We start from the raw sequence: 23,074 nt of genomic DNA, 5'->3' as shown, positions 1-23,074 counted from the left end.
TGACGTACGAAATTCTCTCGGACTGTTCCCGTACTACTGGGGCATTGTTAAACGACTTCAGCACCAAGTAACGTCCGTTTCATAAACTACTGCAGGGATACGTCATATTTTTAAAGAATAAGGGGCAAGAAAGACCATTCCTTGTCCTTAAGGAGACTTCTTCCGCACTCCTAGAATTTTATGACAATAACATTGATGAAACATCACAATGACACTAGTGGTTCTGGGAGAGGAGCAGTTCTAGTGCAAATTCAGGAGTGCTGTAAGGGTGAATGCTAATACTTCTAGGGTACTCTGTAAGTCGAAGATGAACTACTCTACATCTGAAAAGGAACGTCTCGCAGTTGGTTGATCATCGACAAATTCTCTTCTTCTTCTTCTTTTCTCATTTTGGTCTAAACCATAGACCTCTTCTCTTTTCCAAGCATCCAACCATATATTGTTTGGTGTTTCTATGGACCTTGTACTGAAACGTTTAAAATTTAAGGCTTGTTTGGAAAGTCTTGAATCTGGCATTCTTTGTAGATTTTCTAGACAGCTTCATAGAATAAACTTGGGTGGTAAACGCTGCTTCCTTACGAAAACTATTATACGAAGTTATTACTGTAAAAAGTTGTTTTCTACTATGATGGACTCAAAAGAGCAAGCTATTCTTATTATGGTATCACTTTCCAGTCGTTCATGGCAGCTTATGCTCGATGACGGTCAATAGGCTGAAATTCGTAGCGAATCGAATTGAGCAAAATAAGAGACAACTGAAGGTTCACGATGAATTTTAACAATTGATCTTCTCATTTACAGCATAAGCCCATAGCTCTGCTCTTGTATCTTCGTCTCTTAGTCGATCTAATCTTGAAGGGCCCTCAACTACTGCTAGAGATATCATTCCTGCCACTCGGATACTACTTTCTTGCTTGTAAGTAATTGTCCAAGTTTCAATTTCAAATGGAAATGTGGAGATAGCCATCACCTTATAATACTTGAGTTTTGTCTCTTCTCTCACTTTATTTCTCAATGCTCCACTAATTGTATCGCGTATCATTTGTTATTTCTGCCGTTTGTTGTCAATGTCAAGTTCAATTTGGTAACTTATAATATACCCCAGGTAACTCAAATGACTAACTTCTTCACCAGTTTAGTTTCCTATTATGATCTTAGTCCTCAATTATTTTGTCCCTTTGGAAGCCATCAATTTCGTTTATGGAATGGATATTTTCATATTACATTCTTTAGAATTTGTTTTGAGTCTATCTATGGATCTTTGTAGCGAAGTCTCGCTATTCAGTATAGCATCAAGGTCGTCTGGAGTAAAAATCGTGCTAAAATGTGTTACGGTATGCTCAAGCACAGATCTATTTATTGATTTCACGTTTCAGTCAATGTCTATATTAAACATTATGGATGATAAGCTATCCCTTATCGATCTCATTGCCACTTTTTATTCAGGATAGTTACTCTTTATTCTTATTCATGTATCATTCATTCTATAAGCTTTCTATAACCATTATTACTTGTTAAGGGCAACCATCATTGTGTACTATGTCCCATAAGACTTTCCTAGCATCTTGGTCGAAGACTTTCTGTAAGACTATACATTTGATGTTTGCTTCTTTACCGAACTCTTTTTGTTTGTCTATAATTTAGGTGCGAAAACATTTTCAGAAGAGAATCTTACTTTTCTGAAACCATTTTGTCCTTTTTACAACTACAATTTTTGGCAAGACGTAATTTATTATCCTCACATTGATCTTATATATTGTGTCCACTGCTGTTATACCACGATAATTATTGCATTCATTTCGTTTATCCCTAGTAAAGACTGATATGACATTTGCGTGATTTTGAGATTTGACGTCTTTGCAAACAAATGTTGTATACATGAAGTAGTGTAAGTCTTAAAAATAGTTCCTCCTATTTAAAAGGCTCTGCATTTACGTAGTCTGGTGTTTTTTTTTGTTATTTCTTTGATCGTTATAACATCGACATCATATGGTTTATCCATTTCAGGTGGGCCTTCGTCTGACTCATAGGTTTCATTATAGCAGAGATGTTTGTAATGCGTAATCCACTGACATTCCAGGCATATTTATTTGGCAAAAAGTTGACTGTGTCCGAAAGCCTGAAAGATCTGTCGGTTCGACTGGCCAGATTGTCACTGAGAGTTCATGAGTAGGATGTCAAATTGGTGTATAGAAGTGGAAGAAAACACAAGGATTCCACTGCTTTTCAAGGAATCCTTAGGCAAAACATAGGAGTGAGGATGAAATGTTAGTCATCTTTGCATTAAGTGAGGTTACTGGTGATCGGAGAGAAGATCAAGCACTGGTTAAAACTATGTAAGTCTTGTAGAAGAAGGAATCGATAAAAGAAACATCTGAATTAGTGCAGTATTGTGTAAGAGGAACTACGATGCGATGGAGTGGACAGTGGTTGGTCCTTATCCCAACACATCTAAGGACAGCAATTCAGAAGTATATCCACGAACATTTTACGTGTGGTCACCTTGGGTTAATGAAGATTCTGAGCAGCATAAGGCTCAGGTATCAAGAGCCACATCTACCTCGATCCGTTGGACACTGTGTATGCCACTGTAGAAAAAACCAATCATATGCCAAAGTACTTCCAACGCTTCTGGTACCAATACTGCCGGGACACCATTCCATCGATCTCCAATTGACCTCCTTGGGAGACTCCCAAAGTCGACAAACGGGAAGGGAGTAATATATAATATATAATATATCTCAGTCAATATATCTCAGCCAATATGCTGTCACCAAACATGCGCCTACTGCTGAACCTCTGGGTATTGTAGAGTTCCTTATTGAACACATCTTGAATGAAGCATCTGCGTGCTGATCTCTGATACCTTAATAAAAAAAGTTGGCAGGTATGCTTTTGATCTACTTTGATACAGTACAGAGAGATTGCCTCTGATGTCATTCACATACAAGACAGCAGGCAAGCCAGAACCGGCTTCACACCATTCCTTCAGCCTCAGGCTGGCAGTCAGAACGATAACGGATACATCCCATTTCAGCCAGATGATACTTACACTGACTGTGTGAAATCCCATCACCACGACCAAAGAAGGAAGGCCACTGGATCGCATACGGACCCTGGACACCCGGGAGAAAAGCAAGCACCAGTCAGTGAGGTACAGCCTGGGAGACTTGGCATGAATTTTACGCCTGTGCGGAAGGTAGAAATATCGGGAAACTTAATAAGGGGCAGCTTTTGGCCGTATCGTATGCTCTGTTGCTTGGACGTCACATAAGAAAACAGTTGCGAAGTATCGCCGAGCGAGGCTACTTTCAACGTTCAGCTTACTGAGGAGGATGTAAGCGTCGCTATACACGGCTTTTTTGAAGAGATATAGGTCAAAGACGGGGGAGCAGGTCGCTGTTCGTTCAAGAAGGGAAGCAATGCCTCAATCTGTACTGCATGCTGATGGCATTGTGAATAGGGACGCAGGATAGCACACTGCCCGTCATCAGCTCAAACTAATATTTTTTGTTTAATATTTACCGTTCCTGGAAAGTTACAGGAATATCTTACGTTTTCAATGTGTGTATCAATAGCATCGTTTTGGAATATTCAATGTGCCTACTAATAGCTGGTTAGTTATTAGAGTGCGCGATGTCAAGGCTTGAGTGCATGTTGATCGTGAGTGCGCCGGCCGGGGTGGCCGAGCGGTTCTAGGCGCTACAGTCTGGAACCGCGTGACTGCTACGGTCGCAGGTTGGAATCCTGCCTCAAACATGGACGTGTGTGATATCCTTAGGTTAGTTAGGTTTAAGTAGTTCTAAGTTCTAGGGGACTCATGACGTCAAAAATTAAGTCCCATAGTGCTCATAGCCATTTGAACCATTTTTGTTCATGAGTGCACTGCCGAAGCAACTGCTCCTACCGCTCGGAACCGGCAGATCGCAGTGCGGCTGGGATAGCCTCACATGTGGGCTCATCGCCCACACCATTGACGTAGACAATGGTTACAACAGAAGGTGCATCGAATATGACGACCCAATGCATAAAGAAGACATACGGGGAGCGATACAGCATGCATTCCGATGATGGAGCTACGGACTATGCGACTCTTGTGATGAACAAACGCAAACCAAGTGATGGTTCCACCACCAGCGATGCACTTCAGACCACTGCAGCAAGTGACGGTGGATGTGCGAAATCGCTCTATACAAAGCAGGCAAAATCGAAAGAGCAGAATTTCTTGCCGACTGTGAAGAATTCAGAAAATTCTTTGACGAGTCGGGACTCTCTGCACTCGACGTCACATCATCCAGTGTACCAGCGCCAGCCCATAGCAGAGTAGACGGAAGTATTTTATATTCTGGGCATCGACAGCTGTTGAAGGGCATGAAGGTAAAAAGAATTCCGCTACAGCTGGTAAAATTGTTGTTTTATTGATACACAACCGGGTTCGCCGCCTAAAGCCACATCATCAGGTTCAACCTACATGGCAAAGGTTATTGTACAGTGACATAACTTATTGGATTACTAAAATTAATGATGGTCGTATCGAAACCATACTCACAATATTAAAAGTTAATGAATGTATCCATCAATTCTAGTCAAGTTATATTATTGAATGAATATTGTCAACAATTCATAGGCGAACGAAGGGTGTTAAAAAAAGATCCAATAAATTTCTTAAAATTAGTATTGGGCGGATCATGAATTCACAGGTTATTTTGAGATTTTCCTACGTATAAAAGAGAAAAAGATATTTCATAGTGAGAGGAAGCTAAGGAAAATATGTAAAAAAACCGGATTGGCTATAAAAAAGTCATTGCTATTGCGATTAATAGGCGCACAAGACAATTATTGTGTCCAGTGGTATAAGGTGTAACTACAGTTCTTACTGCTGTGACTGCAGGGCATACCGATGTTTGCAAGAGTCCAGATTGTCCTAATCCTCAACGTCGATTCGGCGAATATCCCTCAGAGTGGTTGGTGGGTCACGTCGTCCATAAAGAGCCTTTTTCTATGACTCCTGGGCATGTTCGTTAGGTTTCATGTCTGCTCCTGTAAACTTAAGGATAGGACGAAAGTAGGAAGTGAGTAGGAGCAGGAAAAGGTGAAATGCTTCGATACTGTATTTAAATTAAAATCATCTTTACTATAGGAAGAATTAGCATTACATTACGCTTAGGTAACTTTGGCTGAGATGAGCACGTAGGTCCGATGCTGTACATCAAGTTACAAAGGCAAAATCTGTAGTGGCTTGCCCACTGTGATATAGAAACGATGTTGCTAGGTCGTCTACTCAGAATCAAATGGGCTGAATCTGGAGCAACGCTCGTAGAGCTGAACAGCGCCGGCTAGAGGGCGCTGTCGTCGGTGTCGGTGTGGTAGTGCAAACCTAGCAGAGCGCACCTACCTTGTGGCATCGTAGCTATCGATACCACATCTGTAGAACATGCTGGCCACTCTAGTCGAGCAATGCCGTTATTCTGAAGAAGGTCATTCAGAAGATGTGCACGATGGGAGCGCAAATTGTCATCCATGAACACGAATGTCTCGCCAATATGCTCCCGATGTGGTTGCACTATCGGTCTATGTCTTTCACGTATCGTACAGCCATTACGACACCTTTAATGACCAACAGCGGCGTAGGTCGCCCCAACATTATGCCACCCCAAAACCACAGGAATCCTCTACCTTGCTGCACTCGCTAGACGGTGTGTCTAAGGCGTTCGACCTGAGCGGGTGCCTCGAAGCAAGTCTGTGACGACTGTCTGGTTGAAGGGATATACGACAGTCATCGATGAGGAGAACGAGATGCCACTCCTGATCGGTCCATTCCGCATCTTGTTGGTCTAATCTGTAACGAAGTGCATGGTGTCGTGGTTGCAAAGATGGACCCCACCATGGACGTCGGGAGTGAAGTTGCGCATCATGCAGTTTATTTCACACAATTTGAGTCACACAGTTTGAGTCGTAACAAGACGTCCTGTGGCTGCATGAAAAGTATTATTCAACAATGTGGCGTTGCTGTCAGGGTTCCGCCGAGCCATAATCCGTAGGTAGCGGTCATCCACTGCAGTAGTAGCCCTTGGGCGGCCTAAGCGAGGCACGTCATCGACAATTCCTGTCTCTCTGTATCTCTTCCATGTCCGAACAACATCGCTTTTGTTCACTCCTAGACGCCTGGACACTTTGCTTGTTGAGAGCCCTTCCTGGTACAAAGTAACAATGCAGATGCGATCGAACCGCGGTATTGACGGTCTAGGAATGGTTGAACTATAGACAACGTGATCTGTGTACATCCTTCCTGGTGGAATGTCTCAAACTGATCGGCTGTCGGACCCCATCCTTCTATTATGCGCTGCTCATGCATGGTTGGTTACGTCTTTGGGCGGGTTCAGTAACATCTTTGAACAGTCAAAGGGACTGTGTCTTTGATAAAATATCCAAGGTCAACGTCTATATTCAGGAGTTCTGGAAAGCGGAGTGATGCAAAACTTTTTGTTGATTTGTGTATTATTAACTTATCTCAAGGGATTGTGAGGCTGTGCCCTAAGTCGCGTAAATGCATTGTTAACACTGCATGGGGTTAAGTTAAGTTGTTACTTTAATCTTTGGTGAAATGACCTACCAGTTTGCCCTCTATGTTTCTTAGGGCAAACACTGCGTGTAACACAGCTTACACCTACTTCATTGTATTTATTATGCACAGCTTTTTCCTTGCGCCTCAGTTTACTACTGGGCTCCGAGGAAACAAAGTTCGCTGGAACGATGTTTTTACATCTCAGACATCCGCCTGATTTTCCAAATATGGTATTCTAGTAATAATTAAACGCTCCTTTGTTTCATAGGCTGGTCTAAGCGTTATAAGGTTTGTGTCCGACCCGCTGTGCAAAGGTTAATTTTTTCTTTTTGAATATACTTCTGTTAACTGGCTTCACTAATTCACAATCATATCTGTTTTCACACGGTATATGCTGTATAATTTCATGTTCTGCCATCTGTGCTTCGCCAGTAAGGCGTACTTCATACATGGAGTTTAACGTAGCTGGAAATGCTGCGGATTTATATTTCATTGTGACGAAATAAAACACCTACATCCGTCCTTATGATTTCGTTTTATTTCGTTGCAACCAGTTTCAACGCTTGCATGCGCCATCTTGCGGTACGGGTTGATATGATCCCTATCTACATCACATCGGTTGCCAGCATAACTGGATATGCACATAATGTGTCAGTACTCCAATCAGCAATTGTAAACTCAAAATCTATAGGGATCATATCAAGCCGTACCTTGTCAACAACAGCCTGAAGATGGCATTGAAGCGTTGAAGCTGGTTGCAAAAAAATCAAATAAAATCACAAGGACAAGCTGTAGGTGTTGTATTTTGTCACAACAGTAAACGGTCGTCCTTCCAAAAGGATGGACGCACAAAAACTTATATTTCATTGGGTGACGTAACTGGCTATCTGTAACAATATCTGTCGTGGCTGGCTTTCGGCAAATATCGATTCCAGTTTTCCATTTTTACGGTAATCTGGATGTCCAAAAAAGATAAAACGTCGTTCTGTGTGCACTATACAGTAAACAGCACCCTTTTTTTAAATTATTTATATCCTGGAGAAACTGATCACTTTCAACATTATTACTATCATATTAACTGAAAACACCATGGACGTATCCATTCCATAAAATGAATCTTCGGTCCCGGCGGAGGTTCGAATCCTCCCTCGGGCATGGGTGTGTGTGTTTGTCCTTAGGATAATTTAGGCTAAGTAGTGTGTAAGCTTAGGGACTGATGACTTTAGCAGTTAAGTCCCATAAGATTTTGCTAAGCAATAGGAAAGTGGCGAACTCATAACTAAACCTTCGTCTTGTGAAAAAAAATCATCCCAGAATTTACAATAATTAAAAGATAAAACGATTTTAATAAGGACGACATTTATTTCACCTCAACAGATGTCTTTTCGAAACGACATAGAATTCCTCTGGGATAATAAATTCTACTTAAACATAATGCATATTTAAGTATATGTTTTTGACATCATATGTCATCATACATGTGGTTGATGTTACGGATATCTCATGCAAGTTAGTTGTATGTTGTATATCTCATGCAAGTTAGTTGTATGTTGTTCCCTATTTCTTTGTAGTGACGTTAGTGGGATGCCGGAAATATTTATTTAAATATTCAGACAGCAGCCTTTCTGCCTCATAACTTGCGCTCCCTCTAGCATTCACAGTCGAGTGTAACGGTATGACTACTTTGTGGCGCTTTACAGTACCACATAGTTTTGGTGTAGTTGGTACACTGGTAAAAGTCGCTCCTCTTTAATTGTATCGGGAAACTTTTCCATTCTGCTGAAAAACTTTGTTAGCTTCGCTATGTATTTTGCAGTTAAATCATATCTAATTTTCGTTGTAGTATTGTGCCCAAAAAAGTTTCAAATTTGCTTATGTAGTGTAACTCATAAATTGCTATAGCTGACTCCCTTTTGTCAGGCTGTACTATGAGAAGTGATGTTAGGCTAACTTACTATTAATTGATCTCAAAATAACAATGTTCAAGAGGGAACTCAAAAATTACATATTAGGGCCGGTATAGCCACCACTGTTGTGCCCCTCTAATCTCTTTCTTTCTCCTCTCCATCATAGCTTCGGAGTTTACCATTCTATTTCTCTTCCTCAAACCTTTCTACCTCTTCTATATCTCTTTCACCCCATTTTATCGTCTTCTCTTTCTGCTCGATGAGAATAACTCACAAGCTGCAAGAACATAACGAGAAAATTCCCAACTTGCAATAGGATTGACATTCATAAAAGAAAAATAGTCATTATTATTATTATTGATTGTTATAATTATTTTTTGATTGTTATAATTATCATTTTACTACTGTTATAATCTCTACTTTTTTCTTTAACATTAATACTGTATAACACGTTATATGTCCTTAATGTAGAAACTGAAATTCGTTCAATCTAAGTATGCCTGGTTAGGTGTAAGAGAGGGCCTGAAGGCTCTAATCTTACCAGGTAAAATAAATGCATAAATAAATAAATAAATGTTCAAGTTTTCATTTTCTGCTTTCGTTTGTCTCGTCATTTCCTGTATAGATATAAGCTAATTAAATTTCATAGCGACTTCTAGTCATTCTGCAGTAGACGGTCGGGCACCATCTACAGTGTCCACCGTATGCCTACTATGCTGCTCGTTTACCCCTATGCACGTTTTTTTTGTGAATCGTAGAATGAACCTTCATTGTAAAAATCTCTTTATCGTCGAATGTAATGTTCGTTAGGGTACATGATCTTGGAGCCACTGTAAATGACATTTTGTGGATTCCAGCGTCCTTACTAGCCTGTATTTTCTGCAGAGCCCTTCAAATTTCCTTTTATGTGTAAAAGATAATTCCAACCTCACGTGAAATGTATGAAAACCCACGTGATTATAAGCTACGTAAAATTGATTACCATCAACCTGCTTGCCGAAAACCAGTTGTGTCAATTATAGTTTCCTATTAATCAAACATTTCTTAATGTACACATAATACCCTTACAGCTACTATCTGTGATTCTATATTTACTAATTGGCATATGTTTATCACATCTTAGTACGTAACGCCATTTAATATATTCCTTGTAGAAGTTTATATTAGCATTTGTAATCACTATTTCCTTGCTTAAATTTAGAAATGTATAATATGCCATCCTTCTGCCGTGGCATTTTGTCACAAAGCGTTTTATATTTTGTCCATGCACAGCTATCCAAGACACGATGATAAGAAGAATTCCACTGACAACGGGTAAAGTTTTTGTTTTGTTGAAGCACAACCGGTTTCGAAGCATACAGTCGCATCATCAGGAGCAACCTACAAAGTGAAAGTATTTTATAATGTCCCATCACTGAGCACTATTACAATTAAGTAAAATCTAAAATATGCTCACAATGTTAAAATGTCAAAGGTGTACCCATCGCTCCTTTTCAAGATATAGTAGTCAGTGCACATTGTCTACATTACATGGACGGTTAAAGGGTGATACATTAACTTCCTTGAAAATGGAGGTGAGTGGGTTATGTAGATACAGGCCCTTGTTTTGATATTTACGTGCATTTGTGAGAGGAAAAAATATTTTATAGTGAGAGGACATTAAATAAATTATTTTTAAAACACGAGATTGGCTATGAAATAGCCACTATCAAGGTAATTAGTTGGGTCTCAATGTAAATTACTGACTGCATGAAGACACGTCCCGAATTGACGGCGGTACAGAGTTTTGCTGTTGACCCTAGACGTAAACGAGTGAAACGTATTGTGCATGAATAAGCAGAAGGACCGTTTTTTGTATGATTACTCTTTCGCTGAACTGGGAAGCAGTCAGCAGACGATTAGAACAGCCACGAAGCAGGTGGCGTACAGAAACGTCCTTCGACTGGTACTTGGGAATTGCTAGTGAGTATGGGGCACATAATAAACATAATCGACAAATAAAATGACGAAGATCCAAAGAAGATCAGCCCGTTTCGTCACAGGTTCGTTCAGTAAGCTTGCGGAGGCGTCCCGGAAATGCTCAGCTAACTGATGTTGCAGGCGTTGTGCGTTAATATGTGGTTTACTGTTTAAAATTCCAATTGCTCAAGCTGCTAGAGGAGTCAACCAATATACTTCCCCCTCGCCAATATACCGTATGGTTATAACTGAAGTGAACTACTCACGGACTTCAGTGTGGACTGTAATTATTGTATGGCAGCGAAGCTCGGTTGATGTAAAGTAACACGTTAAAGCGGTACCGATTTACTTTGGAAATAACTTCCAATAGTGGCCACCAGGTGCAAATGTTTCGCCGTACACTGTCTGAATGACGGTAAGTCATGCACTTACACCTTTGGCAAGCCATAACGTCGTTAAAGGCTATCGAAAGGAGAGACCGTGCGCTCTTAACGAGACTGTTTTATGTCAACAACCGCAATTACAGTGCTGCACTGAAAGAGTATCGTCAAGTGAACAGCCTGAGGAAAGATTCAATGTCATTAAATAGTTAAAAAATGATAAAGAAATTCGAATATACGGGTGAACTAGGTGTGGAACCGGAAGAGAAAGGCGTCGTATCACGTTGTAACTTACTGACAGGTTGCCGCTAGCTGTAGCTGATCACGCAGCATATTCCCCGGGTAGTACTAGTGCACACGCGATGGCACGAGAATTTTCCACCCTGTGGTCAATAGTACGGATACTTTTGAGGTTGCAGCAACTGAAACTTCGTGATCCACAGAAACGTTATGAATTTGCTCTTCAGTTTCTGGCACGGACCAAAGATGATATGTGACACGGCAATGTTCTATGGAGTGACGAGGCACATACTACACTGCAGGGTGCAGGAAAAACAAAGAACTGCCGAATTTGATGTACTGTTAAAATGCCTATTGTGCAGGAAGAGCATCCTTCCACGAACGTGTTTTCTCCGGCGGTTTTACAGATGCGTTGCATACAAGACCAACTAATCTGAATGAAATTGCGATGAAATCCAGACCTATAGCTGCTTACAGGCGTTGATACATATCAACGAATACAGTTGAAAATGTGTGCCCCGACTGGGACTCGAACCGGGGATGTTCCGCTTACATGGCAGACTCTCTATCCATCTGAGCCACCGAGGGCACATAGTGGGACTTCATGGATATACCCTTGTACGCTCCCCGTGAGACCCACATTTCCAACTTAATGTCCACACCCAACATTCGTAGTGCTCCTGCCCATTACACTCATTACTCGTTGCGGACAATCTTGCAAGAGTCCCGTAAGAGTTCAGGCAATGCGTGTGCATCCAGCGGAGAAGAAGAAGGTTAATGGCCGGTTAGTCTCAACTATATGAATATGATATCTGTTCTTTCGGACATTTCCGAAAGAACAGATACCATTTTAATACATTACAATTTTAGTGCCCCTGCCCACCATACTCATTACTCGCGGCAATATATCTACCGATTCCCGTAAGAGTTCGGGCAATGTTTGTGCATCCACACTGAAGAAGATCATTGGTCGGTAAGACTTGTGTATATGGAAATGACATGTCTGAAAGAACGGGTACCATCTTCATATATTCATATAACTAATCTGAACGTTCCGTCTGTAACACTTTCTTCGGATTCCACCGGAACTGCTGAAAGCAACTGTTGCCCTCTTTCCTTTAAGGATGCAGCATCTCGTCAAGGTCCCCGATGCCTCTACTGAAGGCATTGTGTAAGCGCTAGTTGATAATTAAATCAATATTATTCACATCTCACTTGTTTGACATATTGTGCCTATGTCCCGTTCCTTAGCCAATATACATGTAAACATTTCTACTGGCCTTTCTTGCATTCACGGCGCTGGATTTGCATGTAGTGGCCGATACTGGAACTAATTTCTTCCAGCATAAATTGCCAAACGATAATTACAGCGTATACTGAACCTCTGCGAGTTGCTGCACTACATAGACAGGGCACTAGACATGAGAACGACACCTTAACTTCGTATGGGGAATGCACATGGCAACGTTAGTATAGATGTAAATTAGGCTCACATTTGGTAGTGAAAGACATCTTGCGAAAATTACGTGTTTCAGAATATACTAGTCTGCAAACCTAGAAAAATTTCTAAAGAAACAATTCCTCTTACCGGAAAGACATTGTTATAAACGACGTCACTGATTCACAGTGGAGGACACGGAACAAATGAAAACTTCTAACATTAGGCACGGATCTCATTTTTCTTCCCAGATAGTCGAACGAATTTCGGTTCAACAGTTTCCAGCTAGATGAGTTCGTCAAATCATTGCTCCATTCCAAAGAACTCAGTTAGCTGGGATCATGGAAAACCTTATAGTACCTTTAAACGTCTAAAAGACCACATCTTTTGCAGAGAGCGGAAACAGTGACATGGAGATGCTGTTGGCTCCGACGGGGCAACCAGCAGCTGGAGCTGTAGAAGAGGTCAGCGAACTGGGCTACCTGCAGACCTTTCTCCACTGGTCTGGCACGCTGCGCCACCCCAGTGCTGGTCCCTGGTCCAGTCGCGTGCACTGCCTGGTCCACGTCTTCACCATTGTAGCCATGCTGCTATTCATCTGCTCCGAGGGTGTCCTGCTTTGGCGCGATGGGGCGACAGACCTCGATGAGCTCACTCTTACGCTGTGTGTCCTCAACACGACAATCACCTTCATCTTCCGGCTGAGGCACATAGCAGCGTGGGAGTCTGAGTTCCAAAGGCTTGCTCCACAGGTTAGCAATTTTGGGATTTGCATTGATTTGTCGCTCACTTAAATATTTTCGGTACACTGATAAATGCGCTGTATAGTATTCGTAAGTAGTTTTTGGTAGCGATATTCTTGAATGAATGCTTCTCACATTCCTTGCATGTCCGAGTTTCATGCAGTGTGAACTTGTCAACAACTTCCTCCATCACGATCGTGACGAGCAGCTTACAGACCGTGTGGTATTTTATGTACTTTGCTGTTGTGTGTCATGGAGACTTCATGAAGTCCTGAAACTCCCATATACTATCAGTGATTATGTTAGTGTCTGTAGTGGAGGAACTTTGTTGGTGATAATGATATCTTTAGATGATGGATGACAACTTATTTCTCTGCTGCTTTTCAGCATTAAGCTCCTGTTTTCATACACCTCAGCAGTATTTAGTAGTTACTTTTTTCCGCAATGTCGGAGAGATAGTTGTGCTGCTGATTTCCTGCTGTTGCTTGGGAATTCAAAATTTCAAGACTTTTCAAGATAGTGTATTTAAAAATGCTTATGAAGGAATATTTAAGAATACAGAATAGTGCTAATAGGAAATTAATGTACGCATTATGGCAGGAAATCAGGAAAAAATATAAAAAATTAAGATATCGAAGTTGGTAGAACTAGCCCAGTCATGGTTTGTAACGCATGTCTTAAACCATCCCTCCTCTTCCCTCTTCTCCAATCAGAACATAGTATTTTAGCCACACAAATGTCGAAAAATGTAAGGGTTGTATTTTAGTGGCCATTGACATTAAACAGGCAATCACAATGTTGCTCTATACCACGCATTTCGGCTGTGCTTAGAAGTACTTAAACGCACTAAAATGACATTACAGTCAATATCCGAATAATTTTTAAAAAACCTCCATTTGCATTATTTCCACAAGTAAAATGTGACATCAGAATACAGACAGACATACACACACACACACACACACACACACACACACACACACACACACACACACACACTTACAGAGTCTTGCAACACACTTAAATATTCAAACTTCATAATCTGTACCAGAATTGCATAAAATTGGCGAGTTCAATAACATATTACCAATTACTTTTTTATTCTGCACCCCAATAAATTGTTAATGTACTGTGTCTTCAGAAACAGCAGTAAAATTCGTCACAAGCTATAGAGCATTTCATATGGAACGTGACAACACATATAAATTATACTCTCCATAATAAGTTACAAGCCTACATTCGCATATGCAATATAATTATCGTATTAAAAATATGTAGTTGTGGAAGACAAATTTTGTTTTGAGTACTATACCTAAAACTTAAAAAGGTGAGGTAAAATCCACTCCTGCTTCATGCTCACAATGTTATTTTTCACACGCGCACATGTAACCAACAAACTGGTGTGTAAACCATGACTGTGAACTCTAGGGTAAGGACATAAACGCTGTACCCACATCAACATAGCTCACAAAAAAATGCTAAACAGACAAATGTAGCATAAAAGATCGATGTCAACATGACCAGGAAAAATACATGTTACCTAAATATTACACTAATCAGGCAAACACACAGATAAATAGACATTCCGAATTACTGGAAGAATGTAACTACAAATATCTACTTGTGGTTTAAGGCACAAAGCACTTTCAAATTTCCTGTAATCCAAAATCATGAATTTTAAAATAAAACATTTTCTGGTATCTCGCAATTTTGAATTTTCTTCAATCACCAGCAAATAGCACCACATGACAGGAGGTGAAATCTTGAACTCTGCCACAAACTCCTATAGATATTCTACTGTGGTACATGGAAACGAGAGGTTGATGCTCAACGGCAACAGAGAAATAAGCTGTCATGCCCCATCTAAAAATTTCAACATTGTTCCTTACACAAAGCCTACACCAACATATCCACATTCAATTTGTCTCAAATGCACTGTAGGTGGTGTTGTGGTATCTAAATATGTTGAGGGAAGTGAAGTTCCATTCTAATTTTGTGGTATAGAATATATTGTCATCACCTAACATTCTTATAGTTCATTCCAGAATGCTTCGATATCAGTTTGTGAGGGGCAAAGATAATGTTTTACTAAAAAACATAATCGACATCATTAACAGCAAAGAAATAACTTTCAGTGAAAGCAAAAACATTTAAAAATCACAAGTACAGGGCCAAGACTCTTTGAACTGTACTTCCTATAATCGGCTACTAAAAAACACCAATACCTAATAAAAATATGTCATATAGAAACAACACACATAACAATACACAATCTTAGGAAGGAAGGCAGAAGGTGTCTTTCTTATAGTTTACAATTGAAACTATGATACAAAACGAGAATATATAATTTGTTTAGAGATAACACGATCAAAAACAGAGACAAAAATGAAACACTACCAGCAACGATGTTTGCAACAGGACGTAGTCGATATCTCAAATATAACGTTATTTATCTAAAAACATGCACGTCGATGCAAGCATAACTACAGCTCTCGAAAATTTTAGAAAATTAAGGGTGTATTAACTGTCAGATTACAAATGCAAAACATATTTTCTAAGCACAATGGACATTCAAATTAAATATTTCAACATACAACTTGTCTGTGTAGCTTATTAAAATTCATGTAGTTCACTCGTTGACACTATGATCGAAACTTACAGGTTAAGCAATACTTATTAACATTCAACGTTCTCTTGCAGTACCAAAATAACCTATAAATGTATTATTTGCTGAAGTACAGGCAGTTTACTTATTTAAACTAGTGAAATGAAATATAGGTTAGTAGATATGTGTTGTTTAATGTATGTATTTTGAACTATATTCCTCAGTATACATAAAGACTTATTGCTAAACACACACGAGAATTACTGCGAACCTAATTTATAGACTAAAGTGACTTGTTGATTGGAGTGAGCTAATTAAACAATCTTATTCATGTATACCTGATACAAACTTAATCAAAAAAATGTAGTTATTCTCTGCTAGGGTATTAATTTCATCTTTCAGTACAAAACCTTTGTCATCCTCTGATACAGCACAGTGGAGACAACATAACACTTCATGCCTCCACACATCGCCACCATACTGGGTAACTGCAACTAATTACCTCAAAATTATAATAAGCTGTCTCATGCTACAGCTAAGCTCTAAGGAACTGCTCTCCATGTCACAGCTAAATTGTAAAAAATATGAAGAAAAACCTGATAGAATTGACCTCCCTGTTACAGGAAAAATTTAACAAATTATACATATTACACCAAACATGTAACTACTTTTCCTCCATGTCATATACTGTCTCATGTTACATATAAACAATCACACACTTCACTCCGTGTCACAGTAGAAATTTAAGAGATTGCTCTTGTTACAGTAAAACTGTGATCACTGCCTGCACCTAAAAGCTTGTGGCCCATTACATACTGTTTTGTTACCTTTTAATACAAATATATGAAGCTTTGCCTTACTGTGAGTTATGAATGTTGAATGGAATTAGAAATTACTGTAAGCCATCCATTTGTGCAGAGTTAACCTTCCCTTGTCATGTGGATTTGTGTCAGTTAGTAAGGTATGTACGTATTGGAAGTACAACTTGTCGATAAGCTATGGTAGTGTCTGGTAGCACAAAATAAAATACAAGAAACAATACCCACACACGAAAAGAGCCCAGCTGTGGATGCATAACAGTAGTATTATTTCGTTAGCAAGTTTATGGCTTAAAAGGCTATCAGCAGACTTCTACCAACTACCTTCATCAAAAGGTATAAACTACAGATGAATAACATTGAAACACAAAACAATATTTTTGTGTCTGTGTGTGTGTGTGTGTGTGTGTGCGTGTCTTTTGGTGTTCAACCTTAAGATTTTCTTGGTTTGATCACCTTATATTTATTTGCATTTTCAATCACATTTTAGTTATACTGTCAAAGATGACATTTCTTTTTTGTTTGAAGATATAGCACTGCTTTAATGATTTTTATTATTTTTCTGAGATGCCTTTCTATCTCTTCCTTTGCTTCATTTGTCCCATACTAAATTCAATGGTCACATAACGCGCAGCCTTCTACTTGAGAAGAGAAATACTATAATTATAGTATTAGTTAAACAGTCTTCTGTGGAAAGCGTCCTGGGAACATAAAATACTTTTTTCATTACTAATACAAGACTTAATCAGTATGATTAACAGCTGCCAAGTGGTACTGAAAAATGTCGTATCGCTGCCATTACAATCCAAGATGGCAAACACTGGACCATGAAAATTGCAAGTGGTACTGTGAGTTGCCTACATACAGTGGCAATCTTATCAGTGACATACTTATCCTTACTAGTTATGTCAGCTTGTCATCAGCCTGCCCCATCTCCCCCTGGCGAATCACAGTGGACTACAGAATTGAGACAGTCCATCACAGCTTAGTATTCTAGCGCTATTAAAAGGAAAAAGCTATTACAATGTAGCCACCTTGACCATGCACACAATTATTTGCTGTTCTTTATTTCTTGCGCTGTGCTTAAAATCATGTAAGCTTCTCCACCTATTTTTCAATCAATTTATGGTAGCACAGTGTTTTGCCTAAGATTCCATTACACTACAGTATTTCCACATAAAAAAAAGTTTTGTAAGCTTTTTAATAGATATTGGCATAGTGTTCAAAATAAAATAAAGTATTTCCAAAAAAGTAATGTAGCTTCATCAGTAAAATACATTGCTTTTATGCTATACTCGTTTCCATACTTACTGTTTAAGTCAGTTAAGATTCCATCATATCAAAATTTCATCTCTCTCTCTCTCTGTCTACATTTTTCAGTAATGTTCACGTGAAAATACTGTGATATCCCATCTTCGATTGCACTGCCTAATCATAAATAACTTTAACCTATGCATATGTAATACAGAGGCAATAGGAACAGTGAAATTTAAAAAAATCTAAATATAAATTTTTCTAAAGAAAAGGTTACGTGCCGAGGAACGTTAGATGTCACTTGGTTGACTGTGCATGTTTATCTACAGCTAATTTTTGCATCTGATTTCTTACATTATTTCACACATGTAATAATGTTTACAGTTTTCGAAACCGTAAAAATACTTTAATATCCTCGGTGCAGCACTCAACCAGTTATTTATACTGAAGGAGAAACACATTTAATGCTATAAGACATAGTGAAAATCGCATGAATTTAGTATATATGCTACTTCATCTTCAACAGAGTATCATTTGTTGCAAGCATTAGATTGTTATAATGTGTGTAAATATTTGAGACACATCCGCTAGCTAATCTTGTCAGCTATAAATGCCTTAACAAAATTTAAATGACACTGAATTGCATTTTCTGGGCCAATTTTTACACTATTAATAATATGTCGTTAGTGAAACAATCAATGAATTTGTAATACTGAAACAGACTCACTTCAGTATTATAAACATATTTATAGTTATCTCACAATTCTATGTATGAAGTCTTATGAAGGTACATAGTATTCCTGTTTGAGCAACTACATTATTTCCACGTTCACTTCTGATGAAGCATTTCGATTAGAACCAAATGGAATGCCTATTGTGTGAGAACTAAACGCACACACAGCTCCAGAACAATCTTATTTCAGATAGCAGACGTTAAAATCACTTATAATTCCAATGTGTGATGCCTAATAAATCTTGCCCTCCTTCAGATAAATCAGAATTGCTGTTCAAAATTTGGTGTTGACGCAACTTTCTCTTAAGATTGGCTGCCGTTTGCCCTTCTTGAATGCTGAAAGTTTCTCGATGTATATTGTGCTTCTCTCCTCACCCATGTGCTCAATGTTCTGTAATAGGGAAGTAGATGAATCCCTGCTCTCTTGATTTATAACATGTAATTGATAATAAAATTGCAATTATTTTATGTCAGCAGTTTTACACATTTTTTTGTAATTCGATGATGTACACACAGGGAATGCGTTAACAACAACACCAGTAGCTACAGCACCAGTAGCAACGTCGCTAATGCCTAATGCCCACAAGCTATTGTCTCAAATTTATACACAATTTTGTACTACGCCAGGAGTTAGCTCCTTTTTTCCACAAGGAACAAAGTGCTTAGTCACTTGGTCAGTAGAGTTTGGAATCACCAAGTATCTTTTATTTCACTAAGTTGAAATGTAATGAGAAGAAGACTGTTGCTAAATGCATAGTGCGCAGGTTACAGCTAGCAGCTGAGTAATTGGCCTGTGCGTCATATTACAGTAATCTGAAAGTCAATTGCATTTGTGTCCATCACCTGTCTGTGGTGCACAATAAATCATTTTAAACTTTTGCATTTTCACACGTACGCTGTAGTTGCAGCTAACTTCCTCTATCAGAACACATTGCTTGGTAGATTATGATGCCACATTATTATTCACCATCAAAAATGTCTAGAATATCAGCTGTTATAGTCAGTACGTTGTTAATGAACACATGTGCGACTGGTATGTTCACACCTTCCGTGACGACTAAGTTGTAATACTGGCACTACAATTGCGACTATACGCTCAATTCTTCACAGTAATCAATTCCAATAATCTAATGTGTGCTGTTCGATACTTTAAATCCCAAGCAAAACTAGTGTGAAATGCTTCCAAATCCTTATACGTGGCAAAATGCGCGATTTCTAGATGTCTTTCAAATGATGGGACATCGCATACGCAACTTACCATTCTGTAATTGAGTCTTTCACTTTATAATTTTCGTGTTTATCTGTCTTCATTCGAAACAGCAATCCCAATCTGCGTAGCGTTTAAGAAATGGGTTTATATAAATGTCCCAGTATAGATTCGGCTTCAGCCTTCCTTTCTTGTAACAGCGCCAGTAACTTTCGGACATTTCGTCGAGATTTCCACAAAATGAGGCGAGATTTTTCTGTATCTAACTTTAGGCACAGCTGGATCTGAGATGGGAAACGACACAATATCTAATGAATATCTGTATACATAATGGTAAGAACTATATAAAAATTGCTCTTTTACACATTGACTCACTGTGTTTGGATATAGATCTAATGAGAAATTGAAGTGCAGGCCTCTTGAATCACCTCTTCAAACACACTCTACCTTCACGTGGTTTCAAGTGGTATGCACACTTCCTTCATGAAGAATGTAATAATTTCAGTTCCAAGGAAATCAGCTGCTAACATGTGTGAATACCAAACTATCAGTTTCATGTCACAGTTACAAAACACTGATAGGAATTCTTTACAGATGAATCCAAAAATCTTATAGAAACAGACCTCGGGGTGGATCAGTTTGAATTCCGGAGAGACAGTGGAACACACAAGGCTTTCTTGACCATAAGACTTCTGTTGGCAGATAGGTTAAGGAAAGGCAAACCTACTTTTACAGCATTTGTAGACTTAGAGTTTTTGATAACGTTAACTTGAATACTCTTTCTGAAACTATGAATGTAGCAGAGGTAAATACAGGGAGCGAAGGGCTATTTGTAACAAGTACAAAAACCGGATTTCAGTTATAAGACTCGAGAGGCATGAAAGGGAAGTAGTGTTGATAAGGCAGTGAATGTTGTAGCCTATCCCCATCTTATTCAACCTGTGCACTGAGCAAGCGGTAAAGGAAACCAAAGAAAAACTTTGAGTAGAAATTAAAGTTCAAGGAGAAGATACTAACAGATGACACTGTAATTCTGTCAGAGACAGTAAAGGGTTTGGAAGAGCAGATAAACGGAATCGGCAGTGTCTTGAAAGGAGGATTTAAGATGAACATCAACAAAAGCAATACAAATATATTGGAATGTAGTTCAGTTAAATCAGATGATATTAAGGGAATTAGATTAGGGAGTGTGCACCTGAAAGTAGTAGCTGAGTTCTGCTAGTTGGGCAGCAAAATTACTGGTGATGTGCGAAGAAGAGAAAATATAAAATGTAGACTGGCTATGACAAGAAAAGAGTTTCTGAAGAAGAGAAAATTGTAAACATCGAATATAGATTTAAATAACAGGAAGTCGTTTTGTAAAAGCATTTGCCTGGAGTATAGCAATGTATGGAAGAGAAATGCAAATGAAAAACAGCCTTTTTGAAATGTGGTTCAAATGGTTCAAATGGCTCTGAGCACTATGGGACTCAACTGCTGAGGTCATTAGTCCCCTAGAACTTAGAACTAGTTAAACCTAACTAACCTAAGGACATCACAAACATCCATGCCCGAGGCAGGATTCGAACCTGCGACCGTAGCGGTCTTGCGGTTCCAGACTGCAGCGCCTTTAACCGCACGGCCACTTCGGCCGGCCATGAAATGTGGTGCTATACAAGAATGCTGAAGAAGAGATGGGTAACTGTAACTAAGGGAGTCGCAATGTACAGAAATGAGGAGAAAAGAAATTTGAGTCACAACTTGAGTAAAAGATGGGATCTGTTGGTAGGACACATCGTGAGTCGGGATCATTAATTTAGTATTGGAGGCAAGTGATGGGGAAGAGTGGTTAAATATCGTAGAGGGAGACCAAGAGATGGAAACACTGAGCAGATTCAAAAGAATGTAAGTTGCCCTAGTTACTCGGAGTTGAAGGGTCTTGCACAGGATAGAGTACCATGGAAACCTGTCTTCGAAATGAAGACCAGATCAATGAGATGTACACTCAGAAATTGAGGGTTCAAATGGCTCTGGGCACTATGGGACTTAACAGCTGAGGTCATCAGTCCCCTAGAACGTAGAACTACTTAAACCTAACTAACCTAAGGACATCACACACATCCATGTCCGAGGCAGGATTCGAACCTGCGACCGTAGCAGTCGCGCGATTCCAGACTGAAGCGCCGAGAACCGCTCGGCCACCACGGCCGGCTCAGAAATTGAGCTATACATAACTTCATATGGTATAAATTTTCTGTAGTGCTGAGTTATATACAAATGCTGTTCCTGATAGGAACAAAGTCTTAAACGTTCATACTCATATGTATGACAATGACACAAAGCGACGTTTAGTAACGTCGTGCTACTTTGATGTAATGTTCCTCACCGCAGTGTTCCACACTAATGTTCATTGGTCTGTATATGCACTTGATCTGGAGGGCCGAGCCCTTAACTCCGGCGGATTATCGGGATGCGCCGGTTATCGGGATGCGCCTGCCAGTCAGAGTTTCGAGCAGTGAGGTCATATTAATTCCGCAGTCTGTGGTGGCGTTTGTGCTGGGTGCCACCAGACGGAGAACATCAAGCGATGGGTAGTGATGGAGGCTCCAAACTGCCGTCTCTTGCGTAGCTCTCATCGGAGTGCAGCGCGTAAAGACTTTTGTATATATTTATGTTATATTACGTATACAAAGGGATCACTATAATTAACTGCGAAAAATGATTCCAATGAACATACATCTGTAAGCAGGTAATTTGAAAGACGACTTCGTTAGGAGTCTCCACTTTATTAAAACCGAGCGTACTCGTCAGCAGCTTTGAAACGAGCAAGCTGTGGAGGAAGGTGCAGCTACGATCACGCCAGACACACACGTCGCCTACCGCCACGTAGCTGGTTGTCCCGTTCAGAAGTGTCTGAATTTTGCGTCATGTTCAAAAGCATTCAAATGATCTAAATTTGGCGTCAGTAAGCATTACAGTAAGACGTGTCCCCGTGGTCTATGGGTAGCGTCTTTGATTCATAATCAAAACGTCACTGGTCCCGGGTTCGATCCCCGCCACTGCCTAAATTTTGATAAATGATCAGCATTGGTGGCCGAAGACTTCCGGCATAAGAAGTCAGGCTTATTCTGCCAACGGCCATGTCAAAGAGGGTGGAGGAGCGAATAAAGGTTCAGGGCACTCTTTTGTCCTAGGGGTGGGAAATTGCCCCTAAAGGCGGAAGAATCAGCAATGATCAACGACATG

At 39.6% G+C, this 23,074-nt stretch overlaps 1 protein-coding gene across 1 annotated transcript in view; it reads left to right on the top strand.

The window, feature by feature from the left end:
• The first annotated feature begins 12,899 nt into the window (after positions 1-12,899).
• LOC126195631 (odorant receptor Or2-like) overlaps positions 12,900-23,074 on the top strand; it is a 79,382-nt gene continuing 69,207 nt past the window's right edge. The window contains exon 1 of the mRNA XM_049934256.1: positions 12,900-13,241. Coding sequence (XP_049790213.1) covers positions 12,900-13,241 — 342 coding nt within the window. The remainder of the gene's footprint in view (positions 13,242-23,074) is intronic.

Source organism: Schistocerca nitens, chromosome 7, assembly GCF_023898315.1.
Source record: "Schistocerca nitens isolate TAMUIC-IGC-003100 chromosome 7, iqSchNite1.1, whole genome shotgun sequence".
In the NCBI taxonomy this organism is placed as follows: Eukaryota; Metazoa; Arthropoda; class Insecta; order Orthoptera; family Acrididae; genus Schistocerca; species Schistocerca nitens.
This window is presented reverse-complemented; position numbering and strand designations above follow the sequence as displayed.